The sequence below is a fragment of the Prorops nasuta genome, unplaced genomic scaffold (genome assembly GCF_024137725.1).
Source record: "Prorops nasuta isolate Cenicafe-Biocafe unplaced genomic scaffold, Cenicafe_Pnas_1.2 PNAS00018, whole genome shotgun sequence".
NCBI classification, from domain to species: Eukaryota; Metazoa; Arthropoda; class Insecta; order Hymenoptera; family Bethylidae; genus Prorops; species Prorops nasuta.
The window spans coordinates 2704653-2716826 of record NW_027116815.1 but is presented as its reverse complement, the minus strand read 5'-3'; the positions used below and the strand labels follow the sequence as shown (position 1 = coordinate 2716826).

Below are 12174 nucleotides of genomic sequence, written 5' to 3'. Positions count from 1 at the left end.
ATGTTGTAAAGTTTGATAATGATTAGTGTTGAAACTTGTATAGTTTAATTAATTGGTGGCTATTAAAAGGAAAATAAAAATGATTAATTGCACAAGGCACGTAGGAAGCAACAGCTTGAGAGAAAACGTAACGTTTCAGTGGGTAATGCTACTAATTACAAGTTGAAAGATTGGGTAATTCTAGGATAAGTGAGATGAAAGGTACACGATGGCTGTGTGGAATACAGGTACTGCCAGTAAATTTAACGTTTACAACAAAGATAAGGCCAGTTGAGTATAAAATTGAGTATATAGCATGATTATCTGGTTTACGTCGATCATTGAGATCGAACGTTAAGTAAAATCGTTGCCAGGAGCTATTTCGCTTTGCTTCCGGTTAATAAGATTGCAATTAACGTGGTAAATAGATTGCCAGGATGGAAGACAACTAACTTGAACCTGTAAAACACGCTTGTACCTGCTTCTCGTTTACGTTTCTACTTCATTTAAATAACCAAAAATTCTCTCTTATATAAAATTATAACGAAAAACCTCCTCGGATTTATTACTGTGAATTATTTTTTATATTTTTTTATTCCATATGACTTCACATATCTGAGAACAGATATAAAGGTTTCCTTTTGAATTTGCGGTGTTACTTAACAATCGGGAAAGAGAAATGGAAAAGGGGAGGGGGAGGGGGGCTTTGGGGTTCAAAGCAGTATAAGGAAAATATCGATTGGACGAATCGTGTTTCAAAAGGGAATGCGACCACTTCGCTCAACGCTAGAATGATGAATCTCTCAGGTTAAAAAGACCGGATTCACTCGCATTGAAAAACTCCTCAAGACTCGACTTTGAAACATTAACTTCCGTCGCTTTGCTCGTCCTAATGAAAGTCTACATGTTTCATAGCTTCTCTCTTCAGTAAGCACGTGGCACCCTTTTTCCTTTCTTTCTGCTCAGTAAAAATCTCTATCTCTTCAAATTTCACTTTTCCTGCGTAGGCTGTTTCACCCAACTTTCTTCTGGATCATATATTCTAATTAACAAATCGTATCAATAATACACAGTAGAATCTGTATCGAGATAAAATCAGTAATTAAAACACATATCTTTGCAAAAAGTTATTACTATAGAAAGTTTTTATTTCAGGGAAAAAGGATTATTAATGGATTGAGATTATCTGCTCTGCATCGATCGTACTATAGCTACAACTAATATTTCATGCTATTTGTTCTGTAATTTTGCTGCTATAATAAAAGTACGTTCTAATTTTATAAAAAACAAGGGGGGAAGAAGAGATACACACCAAATTAGAGTCTTGATTGTCTGTTGTGTTGTTATTCCTACGGACAGGGAATAGGTAAATGACTAATTAATGTTTCACTGGAAAATCTGACAACAACATTGGAACAGGGTCGAAGCTTAAAATTCTTTTGGTATTCAGTACAGCTGACCATCTGGAGTAAAATGCTTGGTTAAACCGTTTACATGATTTGACGAGCTGACTAGGTCGTACAATTTTATTTAGATTAAATCGGATTGACTGTGTAGTTTATTGCAGAATATTGCCCGTATGCTATTGATCACTCCAACTATTTAAGCACAAAATTCATATTACACTAGCTATTATTTACAATATTTAGCTGACTCGTAATATATAGTGTTGCGATAACTATCCGATTCGAGTTGCGTCAAATCAATTCTGTCTATTGGTATAAATCACGATGCGTAATACAAAGCTTCATGGTCCACTGACTGTTGAATAATCCACTATTTTTTAACCGGCTGTCAAATGCCTGATACGATGCTAATGCTTTTACGTATTCGGATAAAAAAGAAAAAGTTTGATCTCGCTTGAGTGAGCTTAAGCTCCTTTGATCGTCTGCAGCTCTCACGGGGCTGCACTAATTAATAATGAAATCAAGTAGTCAAATATTTTCTGGAAGCACTCGTTAATGAGCGAAAATACTGATAACCTAATTTCCTTTGTCCCACTCGGTGTAATAATATGAAACTAGATTTCTGCTGACTTTCAGCAGGTTTCGTTGTACATTCAGCGGTGATTTGTTTAATTGCACGAAACAATTAGATTATCACGTAATTGCTTGGAAAATCGATACTCGGGGCATGGGATTGTTCCTGTTACGACACACTGCCTAGTTACATATGCACGTTTACTTAAATATATCATCCATTCAGACGTCTACTCATCTAGTCGCATTATTACGATAATTTTGTCCCTGCTTTCAAAACAGTCGACAATAAAATTGCAGGGTTTAATATCAGCATAAAACATCGTTAGAATTATTCCATTATTAGAATATGTATTATTTGTAAAATCCATATTTTATACAAGTATATATTGTTGAAACCATATCACGTAAATGCAGTTCTCTATTAATATTAAGCGTATGAACATAGCTTAGCGTAACAGTATAATTTGTTTGATTCGCGATTACATTCCATATATAAATAGTATTTTCAGAAAGCTATTATCATTTTCCATCCGTATACAATTTTACATAATTGACGCGATACTAGCATGCTCCATTGACATGAAAAGCCCCCCTACGAAACGACGACAGAAATAATTCTGGCTCTGATAACCCTAGCTGATCGTTGGAAGGACGAAAATCCACAGATTTTTATCTAATCTATGAAATGCGAATGCTACAATCCGCAGTTCTATATTTCAAGTTAAACCTTGATCAATTTCAGTGCCATTGTTTTCACAATTCAACACGCTTCGCGAATAAATATACGCCTGCTCCCCAGGTTTCGATAAAACGATTTACAGAATTCAGCAATTTAACGATGTAGAATTGAAAAAAAAAACGAGGAGCACTTTCTTCTCTGTGGAAAAAACCTCTATAAATCCAATAAAAAAATAGTTTTGTAAAATCACATTTTACTCAGTAACCTTGATACGTTTAGATTGCAATTTTTTGATAAGCGTCGAGTATCTCATTCCGGTGAGAGTCTAATATGGCAAAAAATTGCATGATATATTATATGGATGATAAACAAATTGCTCGGTAGAAAGGCTATTATAATGGCGCAGCTATAATATTTTGACCAACGATTGCTCTCCTCACCGAGATTTTAACGTTTGCTCGTTGGCTTTGGAAAATAATGAGCAAATACCATCAACTATCCCAACTAATTAATTAAATGAAAAAAGCAATGAAAGCGTTTCTTCCGCTGTTATATATACACGCGACGTAAAAAATTTAAAGTTTTCATACTAAAAATACGTATACGAGTTAGAAGAAAAATATTGCACTGTGAAACTTTATGCTTTTTCGCAGTATAATAAGGTACGTGTAGGAAGATCATTACTGATTCCGGAGTGCTGGTAACAGTAACACACTTGACCTACGGTAAAGTAAACCCTCCTCCACGAGGGTGCGTGCCGTACCGAGCAAACGACTATAAATTTTTCTTAGCACACATACACAGAAGGTCGTGCCTCTTTAATTTGTATCTGCTACTCAACTAACGTTAATCCTCTCCATACTTTACGAAGGGAAAACAAAAATATTAAAATTCTACCACGCAATAATTAAATAAATCTCCTCGGAGTTTACACGTCGATTGCTCGCGATATCGGTCGTTTAAATATTGAAGTAGGTCGAAAGGGGTGAGAAAGGATGAGATGGGAGTTGTTGGAAAAAAGGATGAATTGGAGAAATGGAATCAATAAAAGTTTAGGGAAAGTGCGAAAAGCCAGGCACGTGACATATTTCCCGTGAGTGTGATCTCCGGAGAGCTCACATTGGGTTTTGTAGTTTGCCAGAGGGATGGTATTCAAGGCAAAGCGTGATGGTCAGGTGAGCGGGGATAAGTAGGATGGGTAAAACGTGGGGGTAGTGACAAGGATGAGGGGGGGGGGGGGGAGAGAGAGAGAGTGAAAAAAAAATATCCTCGCTCCCGGCGGATTGAAGAGCTTATAGCCATGAGATCTTGGGACCTTGCCCTATATATACATATATATAGGAGACAGGGAGCGAAGAGCGGGGACAGGAACGGGCCTAACGTTCCTCGTTAATTCACAGCTCAGAGTTTGCATTCAGCTTCCCTTCCCACGAGGAGAAGTGGCATTCTTGGCCGCGAGCCGTCGAGCACGAGTGCCTTCTCCGGCTCTGTATAGAATATGAAAAGTCACGGTCTGTCGGCGTTTACCAAACTCACCGGTGAAACAAAGATGAGGTAAAAACCAAAGGACCAAGCAAAAAAGAAGAAGAGGCCTCAGACTGCTCCCTTTTATATTTGCATCTCTTTCATTCCACGTGCTACCTACTTCTAATTACTCATTAAACCCATTACAAACTTTTTTTATTTTCTCTCCGATGCTCCCTTTTTATCATAGCCTTCGATCGACTCTGCGTATTTCAGCAAATTCATCATTCCTCCTAATCACCAATTATCACTGTACCCTCGCCTCACGTTGTATATACTTACACTCTTGCGAATAAGCTTTGCGAAAAAGTTGAAAATCGTCGCTTATTTTTTTCAAAGTGACTTTCGAGACAAAGAAACGCCACTTTGCGCAGCGAAGTATAACGATATTTTCTTAACTTAAAAGCTGCTCCTCGATAAGTCGTGTTTACCATTGAAAAAAGGACGGAAGAGTAAACTTTAGTCTTTTACAGTTAGAACGCTTGTTTCGGACGAAGCGAATATTTATTTAACCCGTTTCGACCCAAAACTGCTGCACAAATTTTATCTTCTTTTTGCATTATTGAAAGTGATAGAAAATATAGATGGATCTTTTTGTCACATATGTTCTTGTGGTTTTAGAGTATATCCTCTTTCAGAATTGAGGTCGTTATTTTTTATCTATATTAAAGTGTTTTTTCGATATGACTGTTTAAATCTTAAAAAAGGTGATAGTTTCTATATTATTTTTTAAGCGGCTGTAATTTTAGTTTGGAAAATTTGCACTGTACTTAAACGTAGGAATGGGTGACAAAAAATGTTTACTTTAATGTCCACAAGGTCAATCAGAAAAATTCAATATGGCGTACCGAATATGGCGACAATCTTGTAAGAAAATAGTAATTTTTTATATTTTCTATTATGTCAAGATAGATATTTACAAATATTTTTCCAAAATCAATATTCCTGTATTATTCGAAAGTTTTACTTTCAGTTTTAAAAGGCGTGGAGCTAAATAAAACTTATTTTTGTTTATAATTTTAACTGTATGTTTACCGTATTTGTATATTTGAAATCACGTTCCACCATGTTGGATCCATCACTTTCAATTTTGAAATTTTTACTTCAAATTAGTAATCAGCATATCCAAGAACATGTAAAATTTAAATAGGAATCATTTTCTTTGATAAATATATGTATACAAGAACCGCAAAAGAACAGTTAAAATTTAAAAAAATAAATTCGATTTAGTTCCAAGCGTTCAAATTGAAAGCAAAACTTTCCAATAACAAGAATACCGATTTCTCAATAATATTTGCAAATATATACCTCAAAATAATTGAAAATATCGGAGAAAAGCGTTAAAATAGATAAAAAATAACAACAGATTCTGAAAGAGCACACTCAAAACCGTAAGAATACATAGATTAAAAGATCTGTCTATATGATATCATATCCAGTAATGCAAAAATAAAATAAAAGTTATGCCGTTTTAGGCCGAAACGGGTTAATTTGATCATTTATCTATCTTTAAAATAAAATTAATGAAACTTATAGACTGTGAGTCCTTGAGATTTTTTTCTTTGATCGCTGCAAGCGGAGGAACACAACAAAAGCACAATACGCATTTAACACTGGAAAACATTCACTAATATTTAAATTATTGCACTCATTATTAAGAAGATAAAAGCTTTTATGTTCACCACAGACTGCACTTCAATTATTGCAACGTATTTCAGAAGATTATTTTTGGTATGGATGCGTAGATTGAGGAAACCGCGAATTCCGGTGAAACGATGAAGAAGTAGCGACGAGATTGTCCTCGCGCGCGAAAAGAGTGGAGATCCGGGCCACTTTTCACTCGCGGGAGCGGATTTCAAAAAACCGTCGCAACGTCCGCAGTTCGAAAAACATAAATAAAAATGGCGGAGGCAAGTGCAGGGAGGGGAGAGAACGTGCTCGTGCAAATGCGAAAACGGAACACGATGTAATAATTGAGAAACTCGTAAACATTGTCAGTTTGCAGTTCATATGTTGTGTTTTGGTTGTGTTCCTGTGCTACAGCGGCCAAAGGAAAAAATCTCAAGGACTTTCGTACCCTGCAAAGTTCATTGATTCTATTTTAAATGTAAATAAACCATATATATCAATGAAAAGAAGTTTCTTCTTTATCGCATTCGTTAAAATTGAAGTTTCGCGAAATGTTGCAAAATTATTGTGCAACAATGGGAGTGAAAATAAAGTAATTGATTGTTCCAGTGCGATGGATGTTGGTATACCGGTGGATAGTCCCAATTTGGTGCTACTGTTTTTCGTGACGCAGCTCTTTCTACGGGAGCTTTACAAGAGCAAGAATCTTGTGAGGATAATACCAATGGACATGTCCGGATATTACGGTAAGAGTTAAATATAATATGAAATGTTGTCTCTCCTCGTTTTTTATTCCCTGTATTGTTGCGATTTTTGGAAGTGTGTCCCTATAATAATACTGGTCCACCGAGTACTGAGACGTCAAATACGAAGCGTTATAACGCTAGCTGTAACGATATCTGGGGAGTTTATCGAATGGCGAGGTGGTAAAACACAGTGTATTTTGTAGAGATACGAGGTTACTTTGATCCACCGCCACATCAAAGTGTCCCGGCCTCACAATGCTCGATTCGTACTACTGTCTAACACATTCGGTAGCTTCGGATTAAACATTACGTTCCTAAATAAATTGTGGACAATGACAGTAGTCCTTGAATCATGTGCCCCTGTCTATATTTATACCCACCTATCTCTAGCACCCTCGTAAATTGCGTAATTTGCCATAAAAGCTACTCCGCCGATTATGGTAATCGTAAACGTGGTAAACTCGCAGGGACAAAGAGACATCGTTTATTTTATACCTCAGCGAGGCCCAGCGTCTGAAAATTGAACAATAAAAGTTTATTAGCAACTAAATAATAACGACTGTAAAATTTACGGCAAAGTTCGACCAAACTTCCTAATGAAGTCTTTGGTATTATTTTCTCTTATTTGTATCGGTATATACAAGTAAATATATATATACTACATACATAATATTATGCATAGAGTGTACAATATTGAATAAAGTTCTACGAATATAAATCAGTTGGACCGAGTCACAGAGTATTAGTGTGTATATATATATATATATATATTGATACGTATTATTCTGTAGTATTATGTGTAGAATATTCGGAGCAGTCGCGTCTCGTTGAATGCAACGTATTCCATGCACGGGACAAAAGTTTCAAATGAAAAAGAAAATTAGAAGACGTCACGCGGTATTATAATACGAACGAATGGCGTTGTTCGGTGTGACGAGAGTTTATTTTACGATCCCATTTCAGAGAGCAAGGCGGGTCCATCAAATATCGGCACAGTGATCTCACAGATCCTCCTGTGCAAACAGATCACCCCAGACTTCAACGAGGAGGAGTTGTGCAGCATCAGGAAGGACTCCGAGGAGATCAGCGCATTGATCGCCGAGTTGCAGGAATTTATGCCTCAATCCGAAGCTGAGACAGGTTCGTCAAACACCACTGACACATAGTACACTACTGTTTTATGACTCACAAAATTCCCTGATTCTCGCACACTTGATCGTTTAGTATACCCTCGATAGAGTAACCGTATTTGTACATATACACACATAAAACTACTACTGTACGTATATCGGGGCTAACATTTAATTCACCGCGATTCGAAAACAGTAAACGTAAATTAAGTATAAAATTCTATAAGGAGCTAGTACACAGAATTGTGACGTTGTTCTTAATTAAAAGTGTATCCTATAGCGATTTCTATCATCATTATTAAAGAAACGTCCATAAATTGAAGAATTTTTAATTGGTAGTAATTTTTAATTAACATCTCGATGTAACATTATTCTATAAAGCGAAAAGAATTACTGTACTCTAGCAAAAATTAATAGCACACTCGCTATCCATGTGAAGTTTCGTTGAGAGAGAAAAACGTTCTTTGGATCCATGGAGTGAATCAAGGAATAATCCTGAAAGTTCGTTCTATTACGATCCTTCCGAATTTCTGGATCTGGACGGAGAAAAGGGATCAGGTGGACCAAGTGGAATAACGGGAGACTTGGTCGAACTAAGGCAGGGGGGATAAGAAAATGTCATACGTAGTCCATGAAATTTCAAGGATCGCTTCTCGCGTGTCTTTTAATCCGTGGAGAGTTTTCACGATGCACAAGGTTCGTATTTGCATGCTCCGGTTATCAGTGACAATATAGGGAGATGTGAGATCAGTGGCGTATAGCGTTGGAGGGGGTAAGGAATTGAGATGATAAAACGGGACCATAGAGAGGGAGGGGGGGGGGGGGGAAGGAGTAAGGAGCTAATATCGTCCTTCCCCGCAGGAGTCTCGGGAAGTGGTAAAGTGCGGAGCAGAGTGGATCTCGGGGCCGTTACGCGTCGACTGTATAATGCGATGTACGATACCCACGCACTTTTCTGTATACACGCATGTGTTAACGCATATATGTGTGTGTCGTTAGGTGGTTTCGCGTAAACCTATATCTGTGCACGTAGGGGAAAGGTCGTGAGGGTGGGTCGCGAATGGGGTGGCCGGCAACCCGTTTGACATTGAGCACCCCTTGGGTCAGGGTCGACCCATTGTCAGAATCGTTTTTGCGCTTTGCACGCGAAAACGAGAAATTCCAAGTGAGCTCCAGCGAGAAGAGCAGCAAAACGATGGCTGGGATTGGAATGAGAAGCAATGGGCGCGCATTGGGAACGTCCAACAGAAATTTATTCCCTCCTGACGCAATTTCAGCTTTGATTTCTAACGAACAAGCCAAATCCTCACCTATGGGATTATTTTGCTAAATATCGCATGAAGGTGTAAATGTCGTGAGATGTTTCCTATTTATAATAGCTCCTCGGAGAGCGTAAATTTTTATTTATTCGATTTTTAATCAACCTTAAACGTTAATATTGCAAAATATTAAAGAAAATTGCACGTTTATCCAACTCAGTTCAATTTTTTCTGATAATTATTTCACACTCGATGTTACTAATAATCGTGGCATACAAGATGAAGAAGAAGAACGATGTTGGTACTGCAGTACAACTTTATTTACAACTGTAGAGTGAGAGTTATATTTAGACACTGGACTCTATTCATTTTGCTGATGAAAGGGATAATAAAGTTTATTTGTACGGTGTATTAATTATTATCATTGTTTTTGGTACAGAGCTTTTACGATTTGTATAGGAGAATAATGGAAACAATTGTATACCGGTTGGTCCACTTGACACATTGATTGTCTGCTTACAATTTTATCAGGCTGAAAAAGAATCGTTCAATTTTTAAATTTCCTTTTATGTCGCGATATTGCTTGCTGATTCGCAAAGCAATTTTTTCTTTGTTGCTGAGAGCGAGGGGGACCTCATTGTAACTGTAAAATAGTATTAAAAAATATAGAATATAAAAAATATTACATGCACTTGAGTATAAAAAATGGAGGATGAAGCGAGCGCAGGAGGAGTGGAATATCATCAACAGGACCATGCACACCATAAAAAAATGATTTTTCTTTTTAACGAGATTGTAAAACAAAAACTGGCGTTCTCAGTTTGTTCTAAAAATTTTAACACTTTACGTGCCAATTTGATGATTAATACTGTTTTTTCCCTAAAAGAGTATTTAATAATATTATTTAATTGTTCAATTTGCAGAGAAATGTGTAGCTCTGCAAGAAGCTGGCAGCAGGCTGAACAAAAGCAACGGTGGACGCAAAATATATCGATGGAATACCAACAGATCAAGGCCCTTTTCCTATTTCCGCGGAGGATTTAAGTTTTTTTGTTGCACAGCACGAGCTAATTATGTTTAGGATAAAAAATCCTTTTATTTACTTGTTAAAAATCTCGATGAATATAACGTTCATTAATGCAAATATGTACTTAATTAATATCTGTAAATATGAGCATACACGATGCATAGTACTGTAGGGCTCTATTGTATACATGCCATTGTAAGTAGTGCGGTTAGAGTATAAGTTAAACGATACAAGAGGTAGGCCTTAATACGATAAATTAGCCTTTAGAGCGTAGCTTGCTAAAAAGTGCGAAATTTCTTTCTCGTCTTTCAAACTTTTGTTCATATTCACTGATTTATCAAACGTACGACTGCATAGAAAAAATTTCAAGGGATGACAAGATATAATCAGATTGACATAATGTATCTACTTTATCAAGAATAGATGTTTGATTTTTGAGACTATAGACAAACAGATGATGGCGGGAGGAGGGAGTATGTGATGAGAGGGGGAGAGAAATATGCTTACAAGCGAGTGGACCAACCTTAATCAAATTTTGCGATATGAACAAACATAATTTCATATCGTCGGTTCATATCTCATATATTATAGTATATAGATATACACATATAAAATATATTTGACAATTCATATTGCAATTCGCAGGCGATAAAATGCGACTTATAGATATAAAACTTCACTAATTTCATTCTTTATTCGTTTACTATAGTATTTATTATAATCTTATGTATATTATAGTAGAAAGATACTAATAATATTTCTTACATCTGTCTGAAGACTACGCATGAAGTGAACGATCGTTTCATTGTGACTTTGATAGTGATACTAGTTAATAATATATATATATATATATATATATATATGTACTACTCAACGCATATAATATAGTATAAAGAATATTTATTTATTTATAAGGAAATAAATAGAAATATATAGTTTCCGTCAAGCGTAGCTATTCGATGAAAATAAACCATGGAACATCTATTATACATGAAAGTTATTATTCAACTTTAATAATGAAGAAAATCCTTTAAAATGCGTAAAAACGATTGGGATAAAACCAAATAAATGAACAAAAGTCTTTCGAGTCTTTTGTATATACAATGCACACGTTACTAATCAAGTTTTCGAAAGAAAATCAGATTGGATCTGAATGTGATTCTATATACCAAACACAATTTTCTTACCTGTACGTATATATCTTGCATTTCGCCACAAAGAGACTAATGAAACCTATACACATTATACAAACATTATAATGAAAAAAATAGATATATATATATATAAAAGTATGCAATAAGTCGTACTGCTGATGATTAGGATTGAATGCGGCAATAAGTTGCTTCTAATATATATCTATATGACACGGTAGAATTCCGTTTCTTAGATCATAAATCTTTTTGATAAAGTCGACCAACAAGTATTAATTATTAATTGTTATTTTTGTTATCTGATACATATATATGTATATTATACGGGCATATGTACCTGTTTGAAAATCGTTAAGATTGCGACGATCGTTTTGTTATTTCGAATAAAACTACAAAACATTTATGTAAATCTTACCAACAATATTATATATTTATATTATACAATATCCGCGACTCTATTTTTAGATCTGTGACAGTTAAACGGATAAGGTAAAACAATTTTTTGAGTTCTATACAAAAAGGTACGTGACATTGTATAAGCAGCACCACATTCAAATCTGCATATCCTTATTAGACACTCGAAATGAACGTAAAGTGATAAATTAGCGATGACCGACAATTATATAGATCTTATATATATATATATATTTTTAAAATCAAAATACATATACATATATATTACGGGTCAACCAATTTATAATAAGTCTATAAATTTCTAAATGTTCATTGGTATAGGAAAGATTGAACATTGAATGAAAATGAAGAATTTATCCAAATGCGCTATGTCGACTGTACCATTAACACATATACTTATATAGATTGATTATTATAAGCCGGGAATCAGTTAATTAAATCTATATTTCCTTTGAGAAATGGAGTGTAAAACAAATTAAATTAATTTAGAATAACATATACATAAGGTATTTGCCAGTTGGATTTAAATAATTAGATAAATAACTTTTAAAAAAATGTGCACCAAACTGTATTATAATACAAATAAAGAAATATAGTAACTTATCGTTATAAATAATTCTTTAATCTCGTTAAATCCTTCCTTTATTAACAAGT

General features: G+C 35.3%; 1 protein-coding gene across 4 annotated transcripts in view; it reads left to right on the top strand.

Moving 5' to 3' along the window:
- Window positions 1–12102, top strand: part of dcma (decima) — a 29831-nt gene extending 17729 nt beyond the window's left edge. For all 4 annotated transcript variants that reach the window (XM_066738074.1, XM_066738075.1, XM_066738076.1 and 1 more), the window contains 3 exons: window positions 6403–6539; window positions 7503–7679; window positions 9852–12102. In XM_066738074.1, coding sequence (XP_066594171.1) covers window positions 6403–6539; window positions 7503–7679; window positions 9852–10009 — 472 coding nt within the window. In that variant the 3' untranslated portion in view covers window positions 10010–12102. The remainder of the gene's footprint in view (window positions 1–6402; window positions 6540–7502; window positions 7680–9851) is intronic.
- The last annotated feature ends 72 nt before the right edge of the window (window positions 12103–12174 follow it).